A 22,783-nucleotide genomic window follows, 5' to 3' on the forward strand; every position below is an offset into this window, starting at 1 on the left:
GAAGATATTACAGACTTAAAATGCAGGGACATAGCGGTTGCGGCGGTACCGGCCGGTTTGTATTGTCTAATGACAAAAAAGCTGTGATTGTTGTATATAAAGACATTCTATAGTATATTTACTATCAGCATTGCACCCGTGCGAAGCATAGTGTACAAATAATACCATTAAACCAATTCCTTAACCCCTATCCCGGTATGTTTGTGTGCTTGAAGAAGTTTCACTTCAGTAGCGTCTTGTATAATTACACGTTGTATTTTTTATTTTTATTCTAACGGTAGAGCCAGTTTTAATGACTATAGATATTTAGTATCTAATCAAAAACAACAATTGTTTTCAAGGATCTGATTGTTTACCTACAAATTGGCTTTAACATATTTTTAAGTGGAATTTTAGCGATGTAGCTTTCTTAAACATTTTTGTTTGGGATTTTGGGTCGTATTTCTTGTTTTAAAATGAGAAATTGAAAACTGAAAGCTAAAAATTGGAAATTTAATTTTAGGTTTTGCCTCTTCAAAATGAAATGAAAAAGCCAAATCAGTTTCCACGTCCCTTCGGGGTACTAAATTTAGGTATGACTATAGTGACATTTTTATATTTTACTGTGGGTTTCCTAGGATATTTAAAATATGGCGAAGACGTAGCGGGAAGTATCACCTTGAATCTGCCAGAAGACGAAATGTGAGTTTTGTACTTACCTGCAGCTTTTTAACGAAACAATTTTTGTATTTAATATTTTTTTTATTGTGTGTTTTTGTTACAGTTTAGCACAGTCTGTGAAAGTTATCATTCCGTTGGGAATTCTTCTTTCTTATGCACTTCAGTTTTATATTCCGATTGACATAATGTGGCCACCGGTTAATGAATCGCTTGGACCGTTCAAATTTCCAATTTTTGCTGAATTGTCGTTCCGAGCCTTATTTGTATTACTTACGTGTAAGTTTTTTTTTTAATTACCTTACCATTTTTACCACCCTAAAAACAAAAGACATTTAAAATTTGTCGTTTAATATTAAAAAAAAGGTTGTTATGATACAATTGGTGCGAAATTAAGCGATTAGGAAGACCAATAGGAGTTCTATACATTTATCTTAGAACTGCATCATTTTTGTGTTGCAAAACATACAGGGTGTCCCATTTATAATAATTAAAAAAAAACTATGGCTTCCTGACACAAAATACTACAAAAAAGTGTTATAAATTTTTTTAATCCAGTAACAATTGAGCTCGCAAATCGTCTTTGTAAATTTGAACGTACAATTTGTTTCATTACGGGCCTGGATCTAGGCGACTGACGTCGCTCAACTGATCTAGTGTGGATGTAACAAGTAACTATCGGGAAGACGCCGAATGCACTTCCACCTTGTAAAAAAAGGTAAAAGTGAAAACGAAAAGCGTACCTTTCATAAAAAATGTTGAAATTCGCTTCAATGCAACACTGACAGCGGCGTACCCAGTTGCTGCGAATTTTGGCCCAGATACAGGGAATATTTCGAATTATACGATAGGCATTGGTAATGTAACTCACCACCAACTGACGGTTGAATAAGAACCCTACTAGAATGTACTATCACACTACTAATTACCCTTATTGTAATAGTCTTTTATAAAATCTCCACTAAATAAATAAACTAACACTAACAAACAACTAAATTCCTCAACAATCCAAAGCAAACTGAACAACCTGTTAGAAACTACGACATTTATTCCAGTCACTTCCAGCAGTGTAATTATACGAGGTTATATCAATATTTATCTTTTTACATTCAATGAAAACAAAATAACCAACTTGGTCCTTCTGGACACACCCTTGTATTACTCCACGTGGGGTTAATGAGCCCTGCCAGGAACACTAACGTTTGACACAATGTGATTGGTCAAAGTAGGTCTGCATCTTATCTCAACTTTTACAACTATAACACATGCATTTGTTTTCGTACACTAGTACGTTATCTTATAAAACCTTTACCAAACGCTGGGTGCCCAGGGTTGTTTGTGCACCGCTTCTAACTATTCCGTAGTCGTTATAATTTCTTTTCTATTTAAAATAACATAATACTCGACGTCATGGGCTACATTAGGTCCACTTGAGTTTACGATCATAGGATTTTCTATTGTGATAGATACGTAGTTTTTCTAACATGTTCAGTCATCTAATGGACCTTATCGCGAGTGCATTTTCTTCGGCTGATCCGTAACTTAATACCAAACATAAACAATAACATCACCCCAAAAAGCAGCTGATTCCGACCTACTGAAGGTGAATTTTTCTACTATCAGCTGACAATCGTAATTAATTTGCGATTGTGCAGGGCCGGCATCAAAACTGTTATAATTTTATAATTTTTTTTTTAATTATTATAACTGGGACACCCTATATAAAGTAGAAATTAGGGCCATTTTTAGGTACCTACTGATACATTCTTCACATTAGTAATGAATAAAGCAAGACGAAGACCAAGACTGTTCCAGTGTTAGTATTGGTCTTGGTATTTACAAGACCAAAACTGCAGGACAAAAACCAATTTTGTTCAACAGTACTTCACGTTTTGTTTTGTTTCGCGATTTGATAGATACTACGCGTTCATGTTTGTTTTGAGTCGGTCGTGAACAGGGTATAGGCGTTGATCCTGATTTCGTTCTCATCAGCACGCTAGAGGCGATCTCGATGAATCACCAATCAAATCGAAGAAGCAAAGTACTTTTGGTAATTGATTTACGTTTTTACAGTTGTTCTTGCCGAAGCCATCCCGTACTTGAATCTTTTTATATCGTTGGTGGGAGCCGTCAGCAGTACTGCCCTGGCTCTTATCATACCTCCCATCCTGGACATGGTGATCAGTTGTAGTGTATCCGAAGTAACGCCGTGGACGTTGTCGAAAAATATCTTTATTCTTGCCGTCGGAATCTTGGGATGTATTACAGGAACGTACGAAAGTATTAACGAAATAGTGAAGGCGTTTGTAAGCGATAACAAGTAGAATTTAGTGTAAAGGCTGTGAAACTTTTGACTCTACTTTCTGATAGCTTTAAGGATTAACTTAATTTATTTGTAAATGTGTACCATAACGCAATTGTAATATAATAGAATTGTACGAATTTTAATGATAGTTTTACATTTTTGAATTGTGAAAACTTCAATCAAAATAAAGTTTTTGTATGTTTTAATCTCGCTGTTGTTTTCCGTTTTGTGCTATTACTTTTTCAGGAAGAAAAAACGAGAATCAACAGGGTTTAATTTTCGTCTCAAAATCAAGAAAATGTGGATGTATTTCAAGCATTTTCTGTAAGTACACTAATTTGTCTAATAGTAATTATAAAATACGAAGTAGCACGTTAAATTATCAGGTTGTTACATGACTTTCTTCAAAATATGGTTGGTGTAAATTCTGTCTACTCTGATCACTTCCTGGGGCAGGTTTGACCAACACGTCGATCGCGATCGACTGTCCGATCGTAAAGCAATTGCTGGTCGATCATAATCGATTAGAGATAATTGTAATTTTTCTAAATGGAAGAGATAACAAATGTGTAAATGTAAGAGCGAATATTTGTATTCAGATGATGGATTTAGCGATACGTACAGATTTTCCATCGAAATTAAGTGACTAAAAATTTATAGTTAAGAATTAATTTAAATCATTTTTCAATCAAATGTGGGCTATCTAAATTGTTATAACATGTGAAGAAATACGTTGCAGATATTCAATAGGTGAAAAATGTAAAGAGATGCAATGTATTAGTGAATCAATTTCTGAATTAATTGTACACACAAAATTAGTTCAAAAATTAATTCAGTAATACATTGAATTAACCCTGCAAAAATATAAAGTATCTTATTAAAGATGTGCAGTTTCCTTATTTATTCAAAAAAGAATTTTTCAAAACATCTTTCATAAGGAAAAGAAGGCGGTCAAAAATGAAATTGTAACATTACAAATTCATATAATTTTTAAAGTCAACAGCAAGGGACTTTTTTGGAAATATCTAAGTATCATCGAATATAGAGAATTTTATTCTTGTTTTAGATCGTTATATTTATGTGAATCAATTGTTTCATATTTAAAGTTAACTGACTCTCACATTGAAGATTTATTATCACTATCTTCATCTGCACATGCACCAAATTATGATTCCTGGGTTAAAACAAGCAGCCACAGGATTCGTATTAATGATAGGGCAATAAAAAGGAGTATAAACGTGTATTTTTTTGTAGTTACTCCTCAATTAACCCTTAATTGGTACGTGGGTCTTTCACGATCACGATCTAGAAACAACAATGTCTTCTTTATAAAATCCCACATAGATTTGCAATATTTATGAATAGACATTTCTAATATCGATGAGTTTTTAAGAGACTTTTTATAAAAAATGTTTGTTGCATAGCTATACCTATATATGATTTCCAGTTAATATAAAAATATATTTATACTTATACAACTATTTACTTATTATTTGACATTATCTGTACTAAACAAAAGTATAATTTTATCAAGAACAACTCTTTTTATCTGCAAAAATTGTAAAGTTTGCTAAAATAGCATGTAAGCATTAACTATACTGATACGACTACAAGAGCCCAGGGTTATCCTAATTATGATTTGGATATAGTTTAGTATTATACAAAATGTGTAAAAAGTACGTTGTGTTACTTTTGTTTTTGTTAAAATTAAGTTGTACAGATGGAGCGCGAATATTGTCAATTTGCGCCTACCCTTCTTATAGTCACCAACTCATACATAACATTCTAACGAAACAACTGTCTTTAAGAGGGCATCAAGTTGTACAATTCACCGTTCATCCTTTAAAAGACAATCGATTGGTTAACTTAACCGAAATCGATATTAGTTTCCTCTACAATTACGTCGTGAACAACGATTATGAAAACTCGTATCGATATCCACGACTATTGATTTTACATCTACAGGAAATGGGAATTCGCGCTGTTACCGAAGATGTTTTGAAGTTACCCCAAATGCAAGATATACTGAACAATAAAGATGAAAAGTTCGATTTGGTACTGGTAGAAATGGGTGCAAGTACAATCTTTTCTTTGCTCGGGAACCGACTGAAATGTCCTGTTGTGGGAGTTCGTTCAGTAGCATTAAAATTACATAATCATGACGTCATTGGCAACCCCACAAATCCAGCCTACATATCTATAGGGCATTACGAGAATATAAAGAATAGATTTTGGAAAAAAGTCGACAATTTCATCTTCGGATTTTTGTACAGGATATATTTCTATTTGCACACCGTTCCAGCAACGAACGAATTGGCTAAAAAATATTTTCCAAATTCGAGTCAAACTGTTTTGGAAGCTGAGAAGAATTTGAGCTTGATTTTGCTGAATACCGATCCAATTTTAAACGGTGTTAGGCCTCTTGTACCGGCGGTTGTAGAGATTGGAGGGATTCATTTGGATCAAGTGTCCAAAAATTACTCCGAAGAATTAAAACAGTTTCTCGACGAAAGCATGAACGGGATTATTTTTGTGTCCTTGGGAACCACCACGAACGGTACCAGAATAAATAAAAGATTCATCGATGTGTTAAATTATACTTTCAGAAATTTACCGTATAATATTGTTTGGAAATGGAATGGGCCTTCTGATAATTTGTCCAAAAACGTTCGTATTTTAAAGTGGGCTCCTCAAGTGGCAGTGCTGGGTAAAATGAAATATTTTTAATTTTATTTATTTACTTATTAAAAATACATTCGTAATGTTGTTTCAAGAAGTTTGCCCCTTCCTTTTATTAGGATGCGCCGTAGCATAATTCCAAATTCAATCATATTTGTCTGCGGAGCTCATTTCTCCACTGATTATCGAGCGAGAACTAGACAAAAGTGTACAGTACCATTTGCAAAATTATTTAAACTGCCTCGTTAAAATTTAAGAATATGCTTTATTTAAAAGCATATTTAGCAAAAATAACAAAAATAAGTGAATTAACTTAACGTTCTACACACCTATAAAACTTTTGCTTTGTTTTCTATTGTTAATTTATATACATTTTTGTTTTAAGAAATTGCTAAACAATTTCGTCTAGTACTGTACTGTTCTAACCGATCTCCTAAAACCGCCCATCGAGAGCTCGGCTCGTTCAAGCTTGTTCCAACTATTTCTGTCTTGCTTACGCCTAGTGTGTATTCTTTCTATCTTCGCGCAGATTTCTTCAAGGTCACAATTCTAACAAATTGAAATAGACTGTAACTGTCTATTGCAAAGATTAAATTCTAATTTTTCGTTTCTTATCTTTATATTCACTCTTTCCCTACTTTTTTTCCCTTACATACCAGTATTTTTGTTTTACTTTTATTTATTTTCATACAGTACTTTTTTTGGCAATGCCGTTTCCATTTTATTTAAAGCAAACTCTAACTCCTCCTTGCTATGTGCTAATACAGTCATATCTGATCTTTTGCCCCTGTATATCAATTTATACAGTTGTACTGTCTTTAATGATGTTGATCGCGTTTTTGATGTATAGAGTAAAAAAAAAGTAGCGATGACAGTGTGCATCCCTGTCTGACTCCCTTCCTAATATTTACTTCTCTAGGTTGCCGCTCCAGCTATATAACTTCCTGTTGCTCTTTATGCAAACTAAGTATCACTCTTCTATCTCTGTAACTCATCCCTACATTTTTAAGTATATTTAACATCTTGTCCCATTTAACATTGTCAAAAGCTTTTTGTAAATCTACAAATCCTATGTACGCACTCTTTCCTTTTTCTATCGTTTTCTCTATTGTTACCTGCAATGCTATAATGACCTCCCCTAATTAATTTAACTATTATCAATAAATTATGAATTGATATTAGGTAAAAATAGGACTTTTACGTATTTTGTAGTAAAAGGTTTTATTGCAAACCATTTTAGAACATCATAACATTAAATTGTTTATTACCCATGGTGGATATTTGTCCTTTGAAGAGACTGTATACAGTGGCGTACCAGTGATTGCAGTACCATTATTTGCCGATCAGTATGTGAATGCCAGAAGAATGGAAAAACTTGGAATAGGTTTAATGGTAGATTACGTAACTGTTACGGAAAAAGAATTTTTAACTAAAGTCCTTCATGTCATCAAGAACACAAAGTATTTTTTTTTTAATATCAGATATGAATATAAGAAATTGAGAACATTTTTATTTTAGATATAAAGAAAGTGTAATTAAAATTTCAAAAGTTATTAAAGAGCGGCCTATAAAACCCCTTGACAAAGCCCTATGGTGGATTGAGTACGTATTACGTCACCGGGGAGCTCCCTATTTTCGTTCAGAAGCAATCGACCTGAATTGGATCCAGTATTTGGCACTAGATATTTTATTATTCTTGTTGATATGTTTTATAATGGCTATAATGTTGCTTAAATTCGTTTTTAGATTTTTTATGTATTTTTTTATTAAAAAACAAAGGAATAGGAATAAACACGAAAAAGTTAATTAATCACTAATAGAATCGACAAACTTTTATCATTATCATAATTATTTTATACCATTGAAATTATTTATCGTATATTAAATGCAGACAGTAATAATTGTAATATTTGCATAATTGTATGAATATTTATGTGCAGTGAAAATTAATATTGTATTATTGGAATAGGCACATTGTAATGATTTTATTTTCTAATTAAAAATGTAGCTCAACAATAAATTATATTATTCTTGTTTGGATTTTGATACATACAAGTTTATTAATTTTACTAGTAATCCTTGTTTATTTGACAAGTTCCATTTACAAAAATAATAACCTTCAATATCTGATTGATGCAGTTTTGTTACTACAACATTCTGGATAATCATTAAAATTTATTGTCAAGTTTATAATAGAATCCCCTTATTTTTACATTATTAACCTTTAGAATGGCTGCTTGGAGAAAATCCAACATGAAGGAATATGCCCAAAAGCATGGGAAACCTGATTTGGAGCGCCTGGGGCTATTTATCGAAATGCCTTACATATTGGGCAAATATCAAACTCCATCATTAAGTAAGTTTAATACTTAGCTTTTAAGATATTAAACATTTTGCCTTGGATTAGAGTTAGGTCTGAGAACTTTGAAAATTTAATAGTAAAGTAGATCAAAATGTAAATAATTATTCTAATACAGGACAACGTGGAGCTAAAAGGATGTTAGCCGATGGACCAAAAATAAAGGATGCTTTAGGGTGGTGTTATTTTGATAAGGAGTTTAAACGCATTTTCGCAGGAGAAGCAATTGTAAGGCGAAAGAAACCGAAGAAGAAAGAGTAAGATTAAGAGATGTATACAATGATTACTTTTGGAAATGATATTATAATTTATTATACGAGGGCGGTTCAATAAGTACCCGTGTTAGAAATGAAGACACCTTTTTTTTAAAAATTTGTTTTTTTATTTTTCAACATAGTCCCCTTTTAGAAAGATACACTTCTCCCAACGACCCTGCCATTTTTTTTACCCCTCCAAAAAATAAGATTTGTCGAACTCTCCAAAATCCCCCCTGTCTCGGCGATGACTTCCTCGTTTGAGCTAAATTTCTTTCTCGCTAGTCATTTCTTCATGGTAGGGAACAAGATGAAGTCGCAGGGAGTCAAATCGAGTGAGTACGGGGTGTGCGGCAGCAAATTCATAACGTAATTCATGCATTTTGGCGGCAACAACTCCTGATGAATGTGCCGGTGCGTTATCGTGTTGAAAACGCACCTTCTTTTTCGTCAAATGCGTCCGTGTCTCCTTCAATTTTTTGTCGAAGCGGTCCAATAACTCACTGTAGTATTGTCCAGTGATCGTTCTTCCTTTTCCTAAAAAATCCGTAAAATGATTTCCTCGGTAACAACGTTTGCCAGGCTTCCTGGTCGCTCCTATCAAAAACGGATCTTTGCCCACGTTTAAATTCGTTGAAGCAATATCTAACTGTGGTCGTAGATGGCGAAATGTCTCCATAAACAGTATCCAACTTTGTTTTCATCTCCTCGCATTTTTTCCCATCCGAAAACAAAAAGCGAGTTAGGAACGATACTGCTCTTTTTCCATCTTAGCGAAAATAACGAAACACGTCTCAGTCGAATGGCTACCAAATCCAAACTAACCTATCAGTCTGAAAATCGTTTTGACGTGGTTTGATAGATGGCAGCACACGATGATAACACTAATTTCCCTCAGGAACATCCTCTGTCTTCAAACACTTGTACTTATTGAACCGCCCTCGTAATTATATTGTACCTGCATATTTCGAATTTTGTTTAGTTTATTATTTTCTATGTAATACATAGGGACGACAAAAAGCCAATTTACATGCCTCCTGCAGCCCCAAAAAAGTTACACGGGAGCGGCGAACAATGGGGAACGTTTGCCGGCATAATGGAAGCTGTTGATTGGAGATCGAGGGTACCAAAGAAACCGAAAAAAGAGGAAAAAAAAGTAAAAGGGAATATGATGACGAATCCTGGCAAAAAGGGCGGACCAGGCTATGCCGATATATGTTTCAGCAAGTGGCCTGAACATTTGTAAGCAACTTTGAATATATTTCAAATGGTCATTGTCGTGCTTTGGGAGCTTAAAGGTGTTTTTTGTTTGCAAGTTCATTTTACTAGCAAAGTCAGAATTTTAGATGACGTGGTTATCGAGGAGGTGGGCGTTTGAAGACAAGGTGGAGATTCAGTTTGATTATGAACTTTTAGCTTCTTCTTAACCAATTTTCATATTTGGACACGCGAAATTTCGCTCATTACAGTGCAAAGGTACCATACACTCAGAAAAATGCTCTATGAAATATTACTACAACGTTGTAGAGGTCGTTTTGTAGAAAATGCAACTCAAATTTGTAGTAAGGTTAACCAATGGTAAACTTAAATTTGACTATAAAATTGTAGTGGTAAATTGTAGGAGAAATATCGACAGGGGCTAAGACAAATTCCATAGAATTTGCATGAAATATTTACAATAACAACTTCGTGAATTTCATTACAAAATTTAGTAAGATTAAATAAATTTTATAGAAAATGTAGCAATTTTTATTGAATATTTATTTGCATTTCAGTTTTCTGTTCTGTCTCAGAAACATGCATACCTAACCCCATTCTTTTTAATTATTGTATAGAGATGTGCTACATTGAAAAGTAATTTTTAAGAGGAATTTTTAGATTTTTTATGTATTTTTTTATTAAAAAACAAAGGAATAGGAATAAACACGAAAAAGTTAATTAATCACTAATAGAATCGACAAACTTTTATCATTATCATAATTATTTTATACCATTGAAATTATTTATCGTATATTAAATGCAGACAGTAATAATTGTAATATTTGCATAATTGTATGAATATTTATGTGCAGTGAAAATTAATATTGTATTATTGGAATAGGCACATTGTAATGATTTTATTTTCTAATTAAAAATGTAGCTCAACAATAAATTATATTATTCTTGTTTGGATTTTGATACATACAAGTTTATTAATTTTACTAGTAATCCTTGTTTATTTGACAAGTTCCATTTACAAAAATAATAACCTTCAATATCTGATTGATGCAGTTTTGTTACTACAACATTCTGGATAATCATTAAAATTTATTGTCAAGTTTATAATAGAATCCCCTTATTTTTACATTATTAACCTTTAGAATGGCTGCTTGGAGAAAATCCAACATGAAGGAATATGCCCAAAAGCATGGGAAACCTGATTTGGAGCGCCTGGGGCTATTTATCGAAATGCCTTACATATTGGGCAAATATCAAACTCCATCATTAAGTAAGTTTAATACTTAGCTTTTAAGATATTAAACATTTTGCCTTGGATTAGAGTTAGGTCTGAGAACTTTGAAAATTTAATAGTAAAGTAGATCAAAATGTAAATAATTATTCTAATACAGGACAACGTGGAGCTAAAAGGATGTTAGCCGATGGACCAAAAATAAAGGATGCTTTAGGGTGGTGTTATTTTGATAAGGAGTTTAAACGCNGCAACTCAAATTTGTAGTAAAGTTAATTAATGGTAAACTTAAATTTGACTATAAAATTGTAGTGGCAAATTGTAGGAGAAATATCGACAGAGGCTCAGACGAATTCCTTACAATTTGAATGAAATATTTACAACAACAACTTCGTGAATTTCATTACAAAATGTAATCAGATTAAATAAATTTTGTAGAAAATATAAAGATAAAATGTAGCAATTTTTATTGAATATTTATTTGCATTTCAGTTTTCTGTTCTGTCTCAGAAACATGCATACCTAACCCCATTCTTTTTAATTATTGTATAGAGATGTGCTACATTGAAAAGTAATTTTTAAGAGGAATTAGTACCTATTCATTAACGTTGTAGTAGAGAGACAAACAGTTTGTAGGAAAAAAGTAATTACAATATGATATTAATTTCCGCTACAACTTGTTTCTGTTTGTGATGAAAAGTTCTAAAATTGTAGAAGTTTGCTCTACAGATTTCTCTGAGTGCAGTCTGCTTCAGACTTCGACTCATGGTGCCCCGTAGGTGGCCCCGTTTTACCTTTCATTTCTTCCATTTGAAAGAAGCCCCCATAAACACTTATGCATCGGGTCCCGAAAGTGTAAGATCCGCCACTGCCTCGTAGTCTTAGAATCGAACATAAATATCTCTTTATATAAGTGTTGTATGTTCGATATTCATAAAAATTTGGCGTTGTTGGGCACATGGTGATTTTGTATTTTGTGTTCTTTTGATTAATATCTCGCGAAGTAGTAGACATGTTTCATTTTACTTCCATAGGCCTGAACCTTACCCTCCGAGGCCCAAAGAAATGAAAAAGGGTGCCAAGCCAATACCCATAGTGTTCCATTCCCAGCCTATGAGAACGGTCATCTATCCCAGTCCATATTTCGACGACAACCCTTACATAGATCCCAAAGGAAAACCGGGTCCTGTTTATGTTAGACCAAAAATGAGAGAGTATACCATAATTGGAGATGGACGATGGATTCCTGTGGGGCCGTCCAAATGGGTCTGTTTCTTATTTAACTAAGTAGATATTATTTATTGTTTTTTTTGTTGACCCTTTAATTGAATTATAGCAAGGCGGATTCCATGATGGGTGTTTTGAATCATTTCCTCCCTATTTTATTCCTATGAAAGCTAGAAAATCGAAGCAAAAGCCACCGGTGGTTGACGACAGGCCACCTTTCGTTCCGCATTCGTACGGTTTTAAGACGATGTTTGATGAGGGTATTTTAGGAAAGAAAGTCACTATTGGAGTAAATGCCACAAATTACAAAGTTTTTGAACCAACATATATTAAATATTTGATGTAATAAAAAACAAATAGATGTAACTAAGGACAATAATACGTGATGGGTTGAATGAAGTTAATTTACCCACTGGGTAAAATTATAATACTACTTATAACGTTTGTAATATTTGTAAATACAAGTTTTGTCTCATTTTCTTTTTAATATGACTCTTTGTTATAGAATAAAAACTTTATTTTACTTTCTATTATCCACTACAACATACCTTAAATGTTTTATTTATCGAAGTAATAATATTATATTGTATAAAGTCGGTGGAGATTACCTTTGCCCTGATAAAAGCGAATTCCTTTGTTATATTTGTGTGCATTAGTTTGCGAAGAAATAACAGCTTTTTACTATAAAAAAAAAACTGTACGACAATGAGCATGCTCGACTGATCTGGTAATAACTGGTATCTTTCGAAGACTTTCACCAGGATAGTGTTTGTCACTAGAGTTATAACATTTGATAGACGTGTATATTTAGTAGTGAAGATGGTGTCGTGCGTGGTAATTAATCAGAGACTTGAATTAAAATGCGTTTATTATTACTACAATTTTAGACATAAAGGTAAGGAATATATATGTATATGTAAAAAAAATATTAACCATTACATTTATTATTAATATATGCATGTAAAACACTTGTTTTACGGAAGCTTTTTTGTTTCTTCGGACGAATTGAGTAGGGGTTTGCTACTGATTGTAATATCTAGGTGAATTATTTATTATGTACTATAAATACTACTTTGGGAAGGTGGGGTGGTATTTAGTTAAAATAAATTCAACAGAGGGGAGTTATTAACTTCAATTTGGTTAACTAAATACCACCCCGCAAGTATTTGTAGTCCTTATGTAGGTAACTATACAGTCAGGGAATTATTTGAGGCAGTAAAGACAGAAGAAAAGGTCAGGGCTAAGGGAGGGTCGAATGTGGGGTTAAAAAATGGTTTGAAGGCAAAAGTCAAAGAATTGCATAAGGGAGTGGTAATGATAGAGGGGTTGGAAAAGGAAGAAAAGAGTGGAAAGTTAGAAACAATAAAGAATAAGATAGAGAATGTAAAAAATAGCAATCTTATGAGAGCGGGGGGGACTGTAACATGAGAGTAGGAAGAGAAGGGTGTTGTTTAGTGGGGGATAAGAATTGGGAAAGGCAATCAAGGGGTAGTTGTATAGACGAGAATGGGGAAAAGCTAATAGAGTGATATAAAAAGAATGATACGATAATTTACAACAAGCAAACTTAATGGGCCCGGAAGAGGGATACACGTTTATTGGGAAGGGAAGTGGGAAAAAAGGTAGGATATTTTAAATACCTGTTGCTGTAGCCACTGCGCGTAGAAAAAATGAAATATCTTCCATAGATACCTTATGAATAGTAAAAAATTTAAATTTATAATAGCATTAACTATCACAGTGAAATTTTGAGAACAATTTATTTTTCATCTTCGTTCCTACGGAATGAATGGTATATTCATTTTTTTCTTTTTGAAATTCGTGCCTACGCATAATAGCCCTTTAATCAATTTTAATGTCTGCTTTTATCTCTGAAATAAGTTGTTAAATATTCAAACAGATGATAAAATTTTAAATATGAAATAATTCGCAAACCCTGTTTTTAAAATAAATGTTTACTTTTAATGAATATTATTTGAATCTAAAGGCTATGAGGCCTTAAATAGCTTTTATATAAAACGAAATGATTCTAAAGTTTTCACGTTTTAAAAAAGTTTTTTACCAATTTCTTTTAATAGGTGGAAAAATTGAATAAAAACAATGATAAGGGGTAAGGTTAACCAATGGTAAACTTAAATTTGACTATAAAATTGTAGTGGTAAATTGTGGAGAAATATCGACAGGGGCTAAGACAAATTCCATAGAATTTGCATGAAATATTTACAATAACAACTTCGTGAATTTCATTACAAAATTTAGTAAGATTAAATAAATTTTATAGAAAATGTAGCAATTTTTATTGAATATTTATTTGCATTTCAGTTNGTGGAAAGTTAGAAACAATAAAGAATAAGATAGAGAATGTAAAAAATAGCAATCTTATGAGAGCGGGGGGGACTGTAACATGAGAGTAGGAAGAGAAGGGTGTTGTTTAGTGGGGGATAAGAATTGGGAAAGGCAATCAAGGGGTAGTTGTATAGACGAGAATGGGGAAAAGCTAATAGAGTGATATAAAAAGAATGATACGATAATTTACAACAAGCAAACTTAATGGGCCCGGAAGAGGGATACACGTTTATTGGGAAGGGAAGTGGGAAAAAAGGTAGGATATTTTAAATACCTGTTGCTGTAGCCACTGCGCGTAGAAAAAATGAAATATCTTCCATAGATACCTTATGAATAGTAAAAAATTTAAATTTATAATAGCATTAACTATCACAGTGAAATTTTGAGAACAATTTATTTTTCATCTTCGTTCCTACGGAATGAATGGTATATTCATTTTTTTCTTTTTGAAATTCGTGCCTACGCATAATAGCCCTTTAATCAATTTTAATGTCTGCTTTTATCTCTGAAATAAGTTGTTAAATATTCAAACAGATGATAAAATTTTAAATATGAAATAATTCGCAAACCCTGTTTTTAAAATAAATGTTTACTTTTAATGAATATTATTTGAATCTAAAGGCTATGAGGCCTTAAATAGCTTTTATATAAAACGAAATGATTCTAAAGTTTTCACGTTTTAAAAAAGTTTTTTACCAATTTCTTTTAATAGGTGGAAAAATTGAATAAAAACAATGATAAGGGAGTCGCCGTTTATTTACTGACTAATAAAATTATTAATTTCACTGACAATACATATACACTTTAGTAGTAATAAGAGTTAAAATATAATACAATATTCACAACAATTCTATAGATACTTAATTAATAACAGTTTCTAACAATTCATGAGCAACTTTTGAAAAAGAAAACTAAAGAAAAACATTTATTTATGATAGAGGTATTATCTATTGTTACCAACGAATTTATTTTAAACTTATTAGGTATATCTATTGTTGTTTTAAACGGATATCCATATATCTATTTATTTATTTGTTTGTTTATCATAAAATGTTGATTAAAGAAAAATCAAAACAGGGTGGTGCATTTAAATTAAGCCTTTAATCAAGTGCTTATCAAAAAAGTAAAAGTAGTAAGTAATAAAATGGTCGAAGATTTTTAAAAGTCTGAAACGGGCGGTGTTCTACCGTAATTATAGTTGCCTTTACCCCAACCCCTCGGTATGCTATTGTAATTGTTTAGACTGTTTAAATCTACTCTTGGACTCACGGGTCCTGAAACAGGGGTTGATATGTTTTGGTGATTTTGAAAGTCAGGGGGTGGAAAATCGGTTTCTTTGGGTATGAAAACCGAGGGCGGCGTTTCTACCTTGTAGCTGGGGGTTTGGACCATGCCAGGCTTGGGGTTTTGTCTCGGAAGTGTATGGGCTGTTGGAGCTAAAATAATATACAGTATAAAACACTTATAACATAAATAATCATTGAATAATTTTTTATGTAAGCTCAGTCTTAATGATGTTGATTCAACTAACGCAAATAAGTTCATTTTTGAGAAAACTCTCATGTTGAAGGAAAGTTTCATACAATTTTGTAATACCACGATGTACGTCCAATATATGAATTCCTTCAGGTACTTCTTGAAAACGCCCTTGAACAAAAGGGTAACACGCTGGGGGTTTTGTCCAATAAAAGTGTTTTTTACTTTATACTTTTACTTAATAAGATAACTCATATATTGGTAGTATATAGTTTATATATTAATTTCCAATTATAATGAACTAAATAAGCTTCTTTTATGTCCATGAAGTGGTAAAATTTTTAAGATTATGTCGTCGGGATTTGAACGAAATTGGACAACAAATATAATAGAAATCCTTGCGTTTTTCGCTACCATATTTGCAGTTCCTCAATAATGGAAGCTAATTTGTTACCAAAACTATTATAAAAATTGAGTAATTGAAAATTTGATTAATCCATTATTTATCCAACTGTTATTTAAATATAATATAATGTTATAAAAAATGTTAGCATGCAGTTGGACCTGTATTAACTTTGGTATATTATTATTTTATCAAACATGGACAGTTTTAAAAATGAAAAGTAATTAACAGGAACTCAAGATGCGAAAATGCAACAGATAATTAATTTGCTATACTACTGCTTCATCAAATAAATATTTGACTTCATCAACTATTAGAGTTTTCCCTGAAGAAGCCACTGTGCAGTAAATTTTATTTTCTATTAATTAGTATTGTGTAAAAACAGGAATAAAGTTATTCGTGCTGCAGCTTTTGTGTGATACAGAAAGTAATAGATAAAACAAATGGACGATTTTAGAGTTACATAGCTCAATGGATTCTAATCATACTTTATATCAAATAGAACTAAACCGATCGAAAATTGGTAATTGAATGTAATATAATGTATTTATACTAGTTGTACTAATTTTACTTTCTATCTATAAAATGTTCCTGTTGCAAGATATTATCGACTTGAGAAAGTCTTCGGACAGAAAAGAGAAACGTCGGTATCAGTTTAACAAAATCGAACCATTTATATCTATCGCCCTCTGAATATTGCCCAAAGTTCTAAAGTAGAATGACTCTTGTTTATGTTATTGGTAACGGCTGACGCTTCCCTTGGTCTAACTCAATAGGATTTTAAAGTTATTGTGATTATGTAGTAATGAGCAAAACGTCAAGACCTAGATTGTCCCAGTATTGGTATTGTTCTTGTTTTTGCTTATTCGGTATTGATCTTGGTTTAACTCAAATATTTCTATTCTTGGTCTTGGTATTGTGTGATAAGTCATGATCTTACTCATTTAATCTGATATTTACGTTTTTTTTAATATTTCTTCTATCATCATCATAGTAGTAGGAAAAGGGCGAATATAAAGATAGGAGACGAGAGATTAGAAGAAGTGGCTGATTTTAGGTATCTAGGAAGTCAGATAAGTCAGGACGGAAGGAGTAGTATATGGATATAAAGCAGAGGATAGCGCAGGGTCGTGTCGTCTTCAATAAAAAGAAGTCATTTCTATACTCGCAAACGGTTAATTTAGAAATTCGAAAAAGATTGTTAAAGGTATATGTTTGGAGCGCGGCGCTGTACGGGTGCGAAACATGGATAGTGGGCGCAGCGGAAAAGAAAAGGTTAGAAGCCTTCGAAATGTGGTGTTACACGTGAATAATGAAGATACCGTGTATAGAAAAGGTTAGAAATGAAGAAGTATTAGAAAGAATAGAAGAGGACTCTATGGAAATCAATAAAAAATAGGCGTGATAGGTTGGTAAGACACATTGTCAGGCATGAAGGTCTAGTCAGAGACATATTGGAGGCAGAAACAGGAGTTAAAAGGATTAGAGGTAGACCTAGATTAGATTACTGTTCGTAAATAGTCAAGGATGTAGGATGCTCCAGTTTTAGGGAAATGCGAAGATTAGCTCAGGACAGGAAGGAGCGGAGGTGCGTGTCCAACCAGTCTTAGGACTGACGACCTTATGATGATGATGATAAAGTTACTTCAAATAGGTTAACTCATAAATCTACCGGAAATAATAATTTTTGGTTCAGTCTTACGAACTTGGTCTTTGTCTTACATATTAGGTCTTGGTTTTAGTCTTAGGTCGGTCTTCGTTTTGGTCTTGTGAAAATGCAATACCAAGGCCAAGATCTCAAGACCAAGATCAATTTTGCTCATCATTACTGAAGATATACCCTACTTACTTGAATTGGAAACGTCGTCAGTTAAACGTAATTCTACTCGAGAATCTTTTGTTTTGGTGGTTGTTTTGTTAGTTGTTAACAAATCGAAAATAAAAAAGGGGAAAAGAAAAACGGAAGCTTATTACCAAAGCATTGCTTGCCTTCTATGCAAAGCTGTTCATTATTGCCATAAAGCGGTATTTGATAGGACATTTGAGACTGGGTGATGGAGGATTCTTGAGTGTGGGCCACTTCTCCTGAGTATTTACAAAACGAACTGTTTGCCGATTGCTGGAATCCTTGAATTTGATGATAATTATTTGACGATGACTTAGAATTCCCGTAGGCATTCGAGACGTAATATAGGTTTTCAAATTCTTGTTCGGCTTGTCTCAAAAACTGATCCTTGTGAGCTATTTCAGTCGATTTTGTGTGTAGTTGGTGCGTTCCCTGGCCATTTTCCGTTTTAGAACAACGCTCAACAGTTTTGATTTCTTTAGAACTTTTTTCGTCCGAAAAATTTGGTATTGAAAAGGATTTCCGTACTTGTTTGTAATGCATCGGAGGTAAAATGTTTTGTTCGAAATTTTGTATTAGTGACTTAACTGGCACTTTGGTGTATTCTTCGTCAGTTTGGTCTCCTTCAGAAGTCCCGTTGTGATGGGATATTGACTCGTCGTTACAATTTTGTGAATTCATATATTTCTGAATGGCTTGCTCTGTGGAGTTCGTATAGTCCCTTGATTGAGGCTCAAAATAGTTCAATATCTCTTCTGCATTGGGTCCAATGATCACCTTGTTGCTCAACGGAATTACTTTACCGTCGGGCATCACCAGTTCTTCTTGCACTTGCTGAATGTCGACTTCAAATTGCCTATCGCGTTGATATGTGATTTTTTCGATTTCATCATTTAGCGTTTGAGCAATCTTTCGTACTTCCGCGACCTCTTTGGTTTTGGATTGTGAATTTATTTGAACATTGTCTAGTGCCAATTGCTCGGCTTCTTCTTCTGAACGTTCTGTCTTAATGGCTGGTTTTGTTCTTTCGGTTGCTTGTTGAAACGTCTTCTTTCTTTGAGATGATTTTCTTCCTATAAGCGCTTTCTTGAATTCTTCGTTTATACTCAATTGTCCAAATAATGGTCTAGCTCCGATGACAGTATCGGGCCTTTTTTTACACGTTGGTTCTTCAACTGTTTCGAAATTGTTGTTAATGGAAGAATTAGCTAATTCTTTTTGTATTTCCGAACGGATGTCCTTCTTTGGTGGTCTAGGAGGTTCTTCAACTGCTTCATGAAGACGGGATCGGTAGTCAGTGGCTGCTGTTTTGAGCATGGTTTGTTCTAGATTCGTACTTTCCTTGAATTGGATTACTGGAGCATCATCAATTATTTCCCCTTCGTTAAATGTAACAGTTTTGCCTGAAAAATATTGCGATTTTGCCGTAACACTGTTTAAGTCTTCGAGGTCATCCTGGTTATTGTTTGTAAGAGATGCTTCCTTCTCCTTCTCTTGTCCATTAGACGTTTGTGTTTCAATTAATTCTGCATTGTGTGTGGAAGTCAGTGGTGAATGATAAGGATAGTCTCTCAAGTCGGATTGAAGTTCTATTTCATTTTGAGAGTAATTTAATTCAGGAATGGACACGTTAAAAGAGTCCGTAGTTTGAGGGTCGTTTTCTTCGTTTGTGTATTGGACTTTAGAATTTTCAAAAGCTGCAACTTCTTTGTCTGATTCTTCGCAAAACCCCTCCTGCGCTCTCTTCATTCGTTGTAATATTTGAGACATTTCATCCTCGTCGACAACTATTGGAGTCACTTTTCCTGTGCAGTACACAGCTTTGTTCCTGCCAGCTTCAGCGTAACAGTCCTTAATATCCTGAAGTTCCTCGAAACAGCGGTGTTGAATTTTTAGGAGGGGTTGATTTTTTAAATGACGAGGAATTTCGATTTTTTGACGATCTTCCTCTTCTTGATTTTTTATTACCATTACAGTCTGGGACGATTCTGATTCCTTAACAATTTCTTCTGGAGATTCTTTTGGTACAAATACGGAAACTGATGGAGAGCAAGACCTTGCATCGAAATGTCCTTTACTTGTAAATATTTCCGAGGCAAGAGTGTGAAGCGAAGACGCTGTTGTATCAGAATAAGTCCTTTCTACAACCTTTTTGTCTATGTCTGCAAGTGCTAGATCTTCTGTTGGATTAAATTTTGGTAAATATGGCTCTCGCTTTGGCTCACTAGTAGGCAGTGGATACTTTTTTTTCATAGAAACTGGGGCATATTTTCGTACAGGTTTTGGTGGAGGAAAATTGCGAGGTTTTTCGAATATCTCTGGGGTTTGGGATACGTCTGGTATTTCAGGGAACGGCGAAGGACTTCTCTCTTTTAAAAATGTTTCTGGAGGTGAGTTAGTTGGTTCTACAAATTTCACTTTTCTCTCTACTTTCGTAACTTCCCCGCCATCTTCAGAAAATTCTTTTTTAAGAAGATCAACATCAGACTCTATTACATCTGTATTTTGTTTAACGTCAGGTATGGATGGAAATGGTACACTTGATGTTTCCGTTTTAATTGTTTCAATTTCTTCCTCATCTTCAATTATAATATTAGGTACTGGAGACACAAATTTTACTGATTCGTCAGTATTTTCAGTAGAAGCTTTTGTTGTTTCAACTTCAGCTTCGTTTTTTGTTTCAGGAATCGGAGATACCGGCCTTGTTGGTAAAGGGGAAACAGGTTTATTGGATTTTATGTCTAAAATGGCATCTAAGATTATGCTGGGATCAGCAGATATGTCGGGAATAGTTGGGAAAGGAGATGTTGGTCTTACTTCTTCCTGTTTAGCAGCGTCTGCAGCGAAAGCTGGACTAACACTTCCTGTATGAGAAGAAAGCGATGAAGCAAAAGCGTCAAAATAAAATGGTAAGTCTTTTTAAAGCCATTAAATGTAGTAAAAGTCCTTAATGTTGATTTTTAAATACTTTTATAAAAGAAAAGTAAAGATAGGAAGAAAGAGGTACAAGACAATTGATGATACTTCAAGTAAAAAGACAATCGAAAGCATAGAACTTTGTCCAAAATTGTTTTCAAACAGCGAGATCCATTCTGGATGTATCATTATCTCATATCAAATTATTCATCCTAAATACACTTTCTACTAGGCATTCTTGAGTTAAAACTACTTACTAAATTGTTGAGTTTGTCCGGGTCCTTTTGCGTTCCAAGCTTGAGGCAATTTGGGTTTGTAAACGTCAACGTTACTGACTCCTTTTTGGTAATTGTCAACCAGTTTGTTGATGCTGGTGCTATTGTAGGCGGGATTTGGCGTGTAACTTCTGTTCGAATGCATCTCAGAACGTGGTGCACCTTTCCATGTCTCCAGAGCGTTAGCTTTCAAAGCTTGCTCGTAGGAATCGACCGTCGGAGCCACGATGTTACCTTTGGTAGGCCAGACGGGTTCCTCAACGAAAGCTGCGTCCACGGAGCCTGTTTCTAAAGCTGCCTCCCAGGGCGATTTTACCAGTTTTATTTTTGGACGAATAAACCTTTCCTATAATAATTGCAAAGAAATCTGCTTTGGTATCTTACATTAGGCATTATGTCAGTCAAAGATGATGCAATCTGAATAAATTTTACGAGTTCTGCAAAATTTAGACTTTTTCGTAAAAAGAAACTCTGTTTAAACATACATACAATTTAGACATCATTTTAGAAGTGAGTTAGTTTAATATGAAATATTACACTGAAATTTCAATTTCTGAATTTTTTACCCAACACACGCTACCTCAAATTAATGAAGGAAAAATTGTTGCTGTTGTCACACCCTCGCCGGGAATCGAACCCGGGGCCTTTGACTTTACGCACCAATGTTCTGACCACTAAACTACAACAGCAACCACGACCAACCGACCTACAAGGTTAACGATCCGTTCGACAGAACATTGGTGCGTGAAGCCAAAGGTCCCGGGTTCGATTCCCGGCGAGGGTGTGACAACAGCAACAATTTTTCCTTCATTAATTTGAGGTAGCGTGTAGTGGGTAAAATCCAGAAATTGAATTTTCAGTATAATATTTCATAAGAAACTATGTTTTCAAGTGTTATGAGCTTTCCGAGTCTAGAGTATCAAAATTTCAAGGTTATAAAAACAGATAGAGTCCGTTCACTTAGAGAAAAGTTCACGATGCCAATTCGATGTACTCGGACTGCCTTAATGATAGTAACTGTTAGAAATTATTAACGGCGTCAGAAGCTCACGGTTGGGCTTTGAAAGGAAGCATCTGAAGGTAAACCCATGGCCGGTGCCATATTCTGGTGACTCGCCTACAGTTACAGCTTTCGTTTATGCGCATCGCTCACGCTGTAACTTTCTCTAAGTGAACGGACAATATACCTAATGTGAATTTAATTTAGTAAAGTTCTCTAAATTTCTTTTTCTTTTTGATAATAATGACATTTAGCTGAAGCTCTTTATTTCGTTATCGCTTACTTGAATCTTGTCAAGTTCTTGATTGTGTTGTGCCCTTTGTGCAGATTCTGGTGTGTAGGTAGGTGTTGGTAAATTGTTGATAGGTGTCAGTGGATTTGTGAGAGGACGCGGTGGTGGAGTTATTATGTCTTTTGGGACAGCTGTGTTTGTTCCTTCGGTTTCTCCAACCACCCACTTCTCTGATCGTTTACGACGTTTTGCAAATAGTTCGGCTCCTGCAAAATAACCAATAATAATAATCAGTATTAATATCTAATTAATCAATATAAATAAATAATCAAAAATGACCAATATTGTTTTTATTCAGT

General features: G+C 33.9%; 4 protein-coding genes across 13 annotated transcripts in view; 3 read left to right on the top strand and 1 right to left on the bottom strand.

The window, feature by feature from the left end:
* LOC108740825 (proton-coupled amino acid transporter 1) overlaps nucleotides 1-3,168 on the top strand; it is a 37,576-nt gene extending 34,408 nt beyond the window's left edge. For all 4 annotated transcript variants that reach the window (XM_025980941.1, XM_025980942.1, XM_025980943.1 and 1 more), the window contains 3 exons: nucleotides 503-681; nucleotides 764-936; nucleotides 2,731-3,168. In XM_025980941.1, coding sequence (XP_025836726.1) covers nucleotides 503-681; nucleotides 764-936; nucleotides 2,731-2,981 — 603 coding nt within the window. In that variant the 3' untranslated portion in view covers nucleotides 2,982-3,168. The remainder of the gene's footprint in view (nucleotides 1-502; nucleotides 682-763; nucleotides 937-2,730) is intronic.
* A 1,448-nt stretch (nucleotides 3,169-4,616) lies between these two features.
* LOC108732967 (UDP-glucuronosyltransferase 2B17) lies at nucleotides 4,617-7,531 on the top strand. The gene is made up of 3 exons (XM_018464017.2): nucleotides 4,617-5,669; nucleotides 6,882-7,101; nucleotides 7,160-7,531. The coding sequence occupies exons 1-3, from the start codon at nucleotides 4,628-4,630 to the stop codon at nucleotides 7,449-7,451; spliced, it is 1,554 nt and encodes a 517-aa protein (XP_018319519.1). The 5' UTR covers nucleotides 4,617-4,627; the 3' UTR covers nucleotides 7,452-7,531.
* Nucleotides 7,532-7,746: 215 nt separating this feature from the next.
* Nucleotides 7,747-12,391, top strand: LOC108733486 (UPF0602 protein C4orf47 homolog). Its single transcript, XM_018464697.1, has 5 exons — nucleotides 7,747-7,997; nucleotides 8,119-8,257; nucleotides 9,263-9,496; nucleotides 11,738-11,969; nucleotides 12,040-12,391. Exons 1-5 carry the CDS (start codon nucleotides 7,871-7,873, stop codon nucleotides 12,274-12,276), a joined length of 969 nt encoding a protein of 322 aa, XP_018320199.1. The 5' UTR covers nucleotides 7,747-7,870; the 3' UTR covers nucleotides 12,277-12,391.
* A 2,623-nt stretch (nucleotides 12,392-15,014) lies between these two features.
* Nucleotides 15,015-22,783, bottom strand: part of LOC108742527 — an 85,522-nt gene continuing 77,753 nt past the window's right edge. For 5 of the 7 annotated variants that reach the window (XM_025980965.1, XM_025980963.1, XM_025980961.1 and 2 more), the window contains 4 exons: nucleotides 22,476-22,690; nucleotides 21,175-21,538; nucleotides 18,130-20,865; nucleotides 15,015-15,712 (listed from right to left, as the gene is read on the bottom strand). In XM_025980965.1, coding sequence (XP_025836750.1) covers nucleotides 15,435-15,712; nucleotides 18,130-20,865; nucleotides 21,175-21,538; nucleotides 22,476-22,690 — 3,593 coding nt within the window. In that variant the 3' untranslated portion in view covers nucleotides 15,015-15,434. The remainder of the gene's footprint in view (nucleotides 15,713-18,129; nucleotides 20,866-21,174; nucleotides 21,539-22,475; nucleotides 22,691-22,783) is intronic. The other 2 variants (XM_025980962.1, XM_025980966.1) reach the window with 2 other exon arrangements.

This window comes from Agrilus planipennis, unplaced genomic scaffold, assembly GCF_000699045.2.
Source record: "Agrilus planipennis isolate EAB-ADULT unplaced genomic scaffold, Apla_2.0 scaffold2, whole genome shotgun sequence".
NCBI lineage: Eukaryota > Metazoa > Arthropoda > Insecta > Coleoptera > Buprestidae > Agrilus > Agrilus planipennis.

What these genes read in the sequence shown, in the direction of transcription:
- LOC108733486 (XM_018464697.1), top strand. Translation starts at nt 7,871, where the DNA reads ATGGCTGCTTGGAGAAAATCCAACATGAAGGAATATGCCCAAAAGCAT. An exon ending in AAGAAACCGAAGAAGAAAGA is followed by an intron (nt 8,258 to 9,262) that starts GTAAGATTAAGA and finishes TGTAATACATAG; the next exon opens with GGACGACAAAAAGCCAATTT. An exon ending in CTGTGGGGCCGTCCAAATGG is followed by an intron (nt 11,970 to 12,039) that starts GTCTGTTTCTTA and finishes ATTGAATTATAG; the next exon opens with CAAGGCGGATTCCATGATGG.
- LOC108732967 (XM_018464017.2), top strand. Translation starts at nt 4,628, where the DNA reads ATGTGTAAAAAGTACGTTGTGTTACTTTTGTTTTTGTTAAAATTAAGT. An exon ending in TCCTCAAGTGGCAGTGCTGG is followed by an intron (nt 5,670 to 6,881) that starts GTAAAATGAAAT and finishes AAACCATTTTAG; the next exon opens with AACATCATAACATTAAATTG. An exon ending in CATGTCATCAAGAACACAAA is followed by an intron (nt 7,102 to 7,159) that starts GTATTTTTTTTT and finishes TTTTTATTTTAG; the next exon opens with ATATAAAGAAAGTGTAATTA.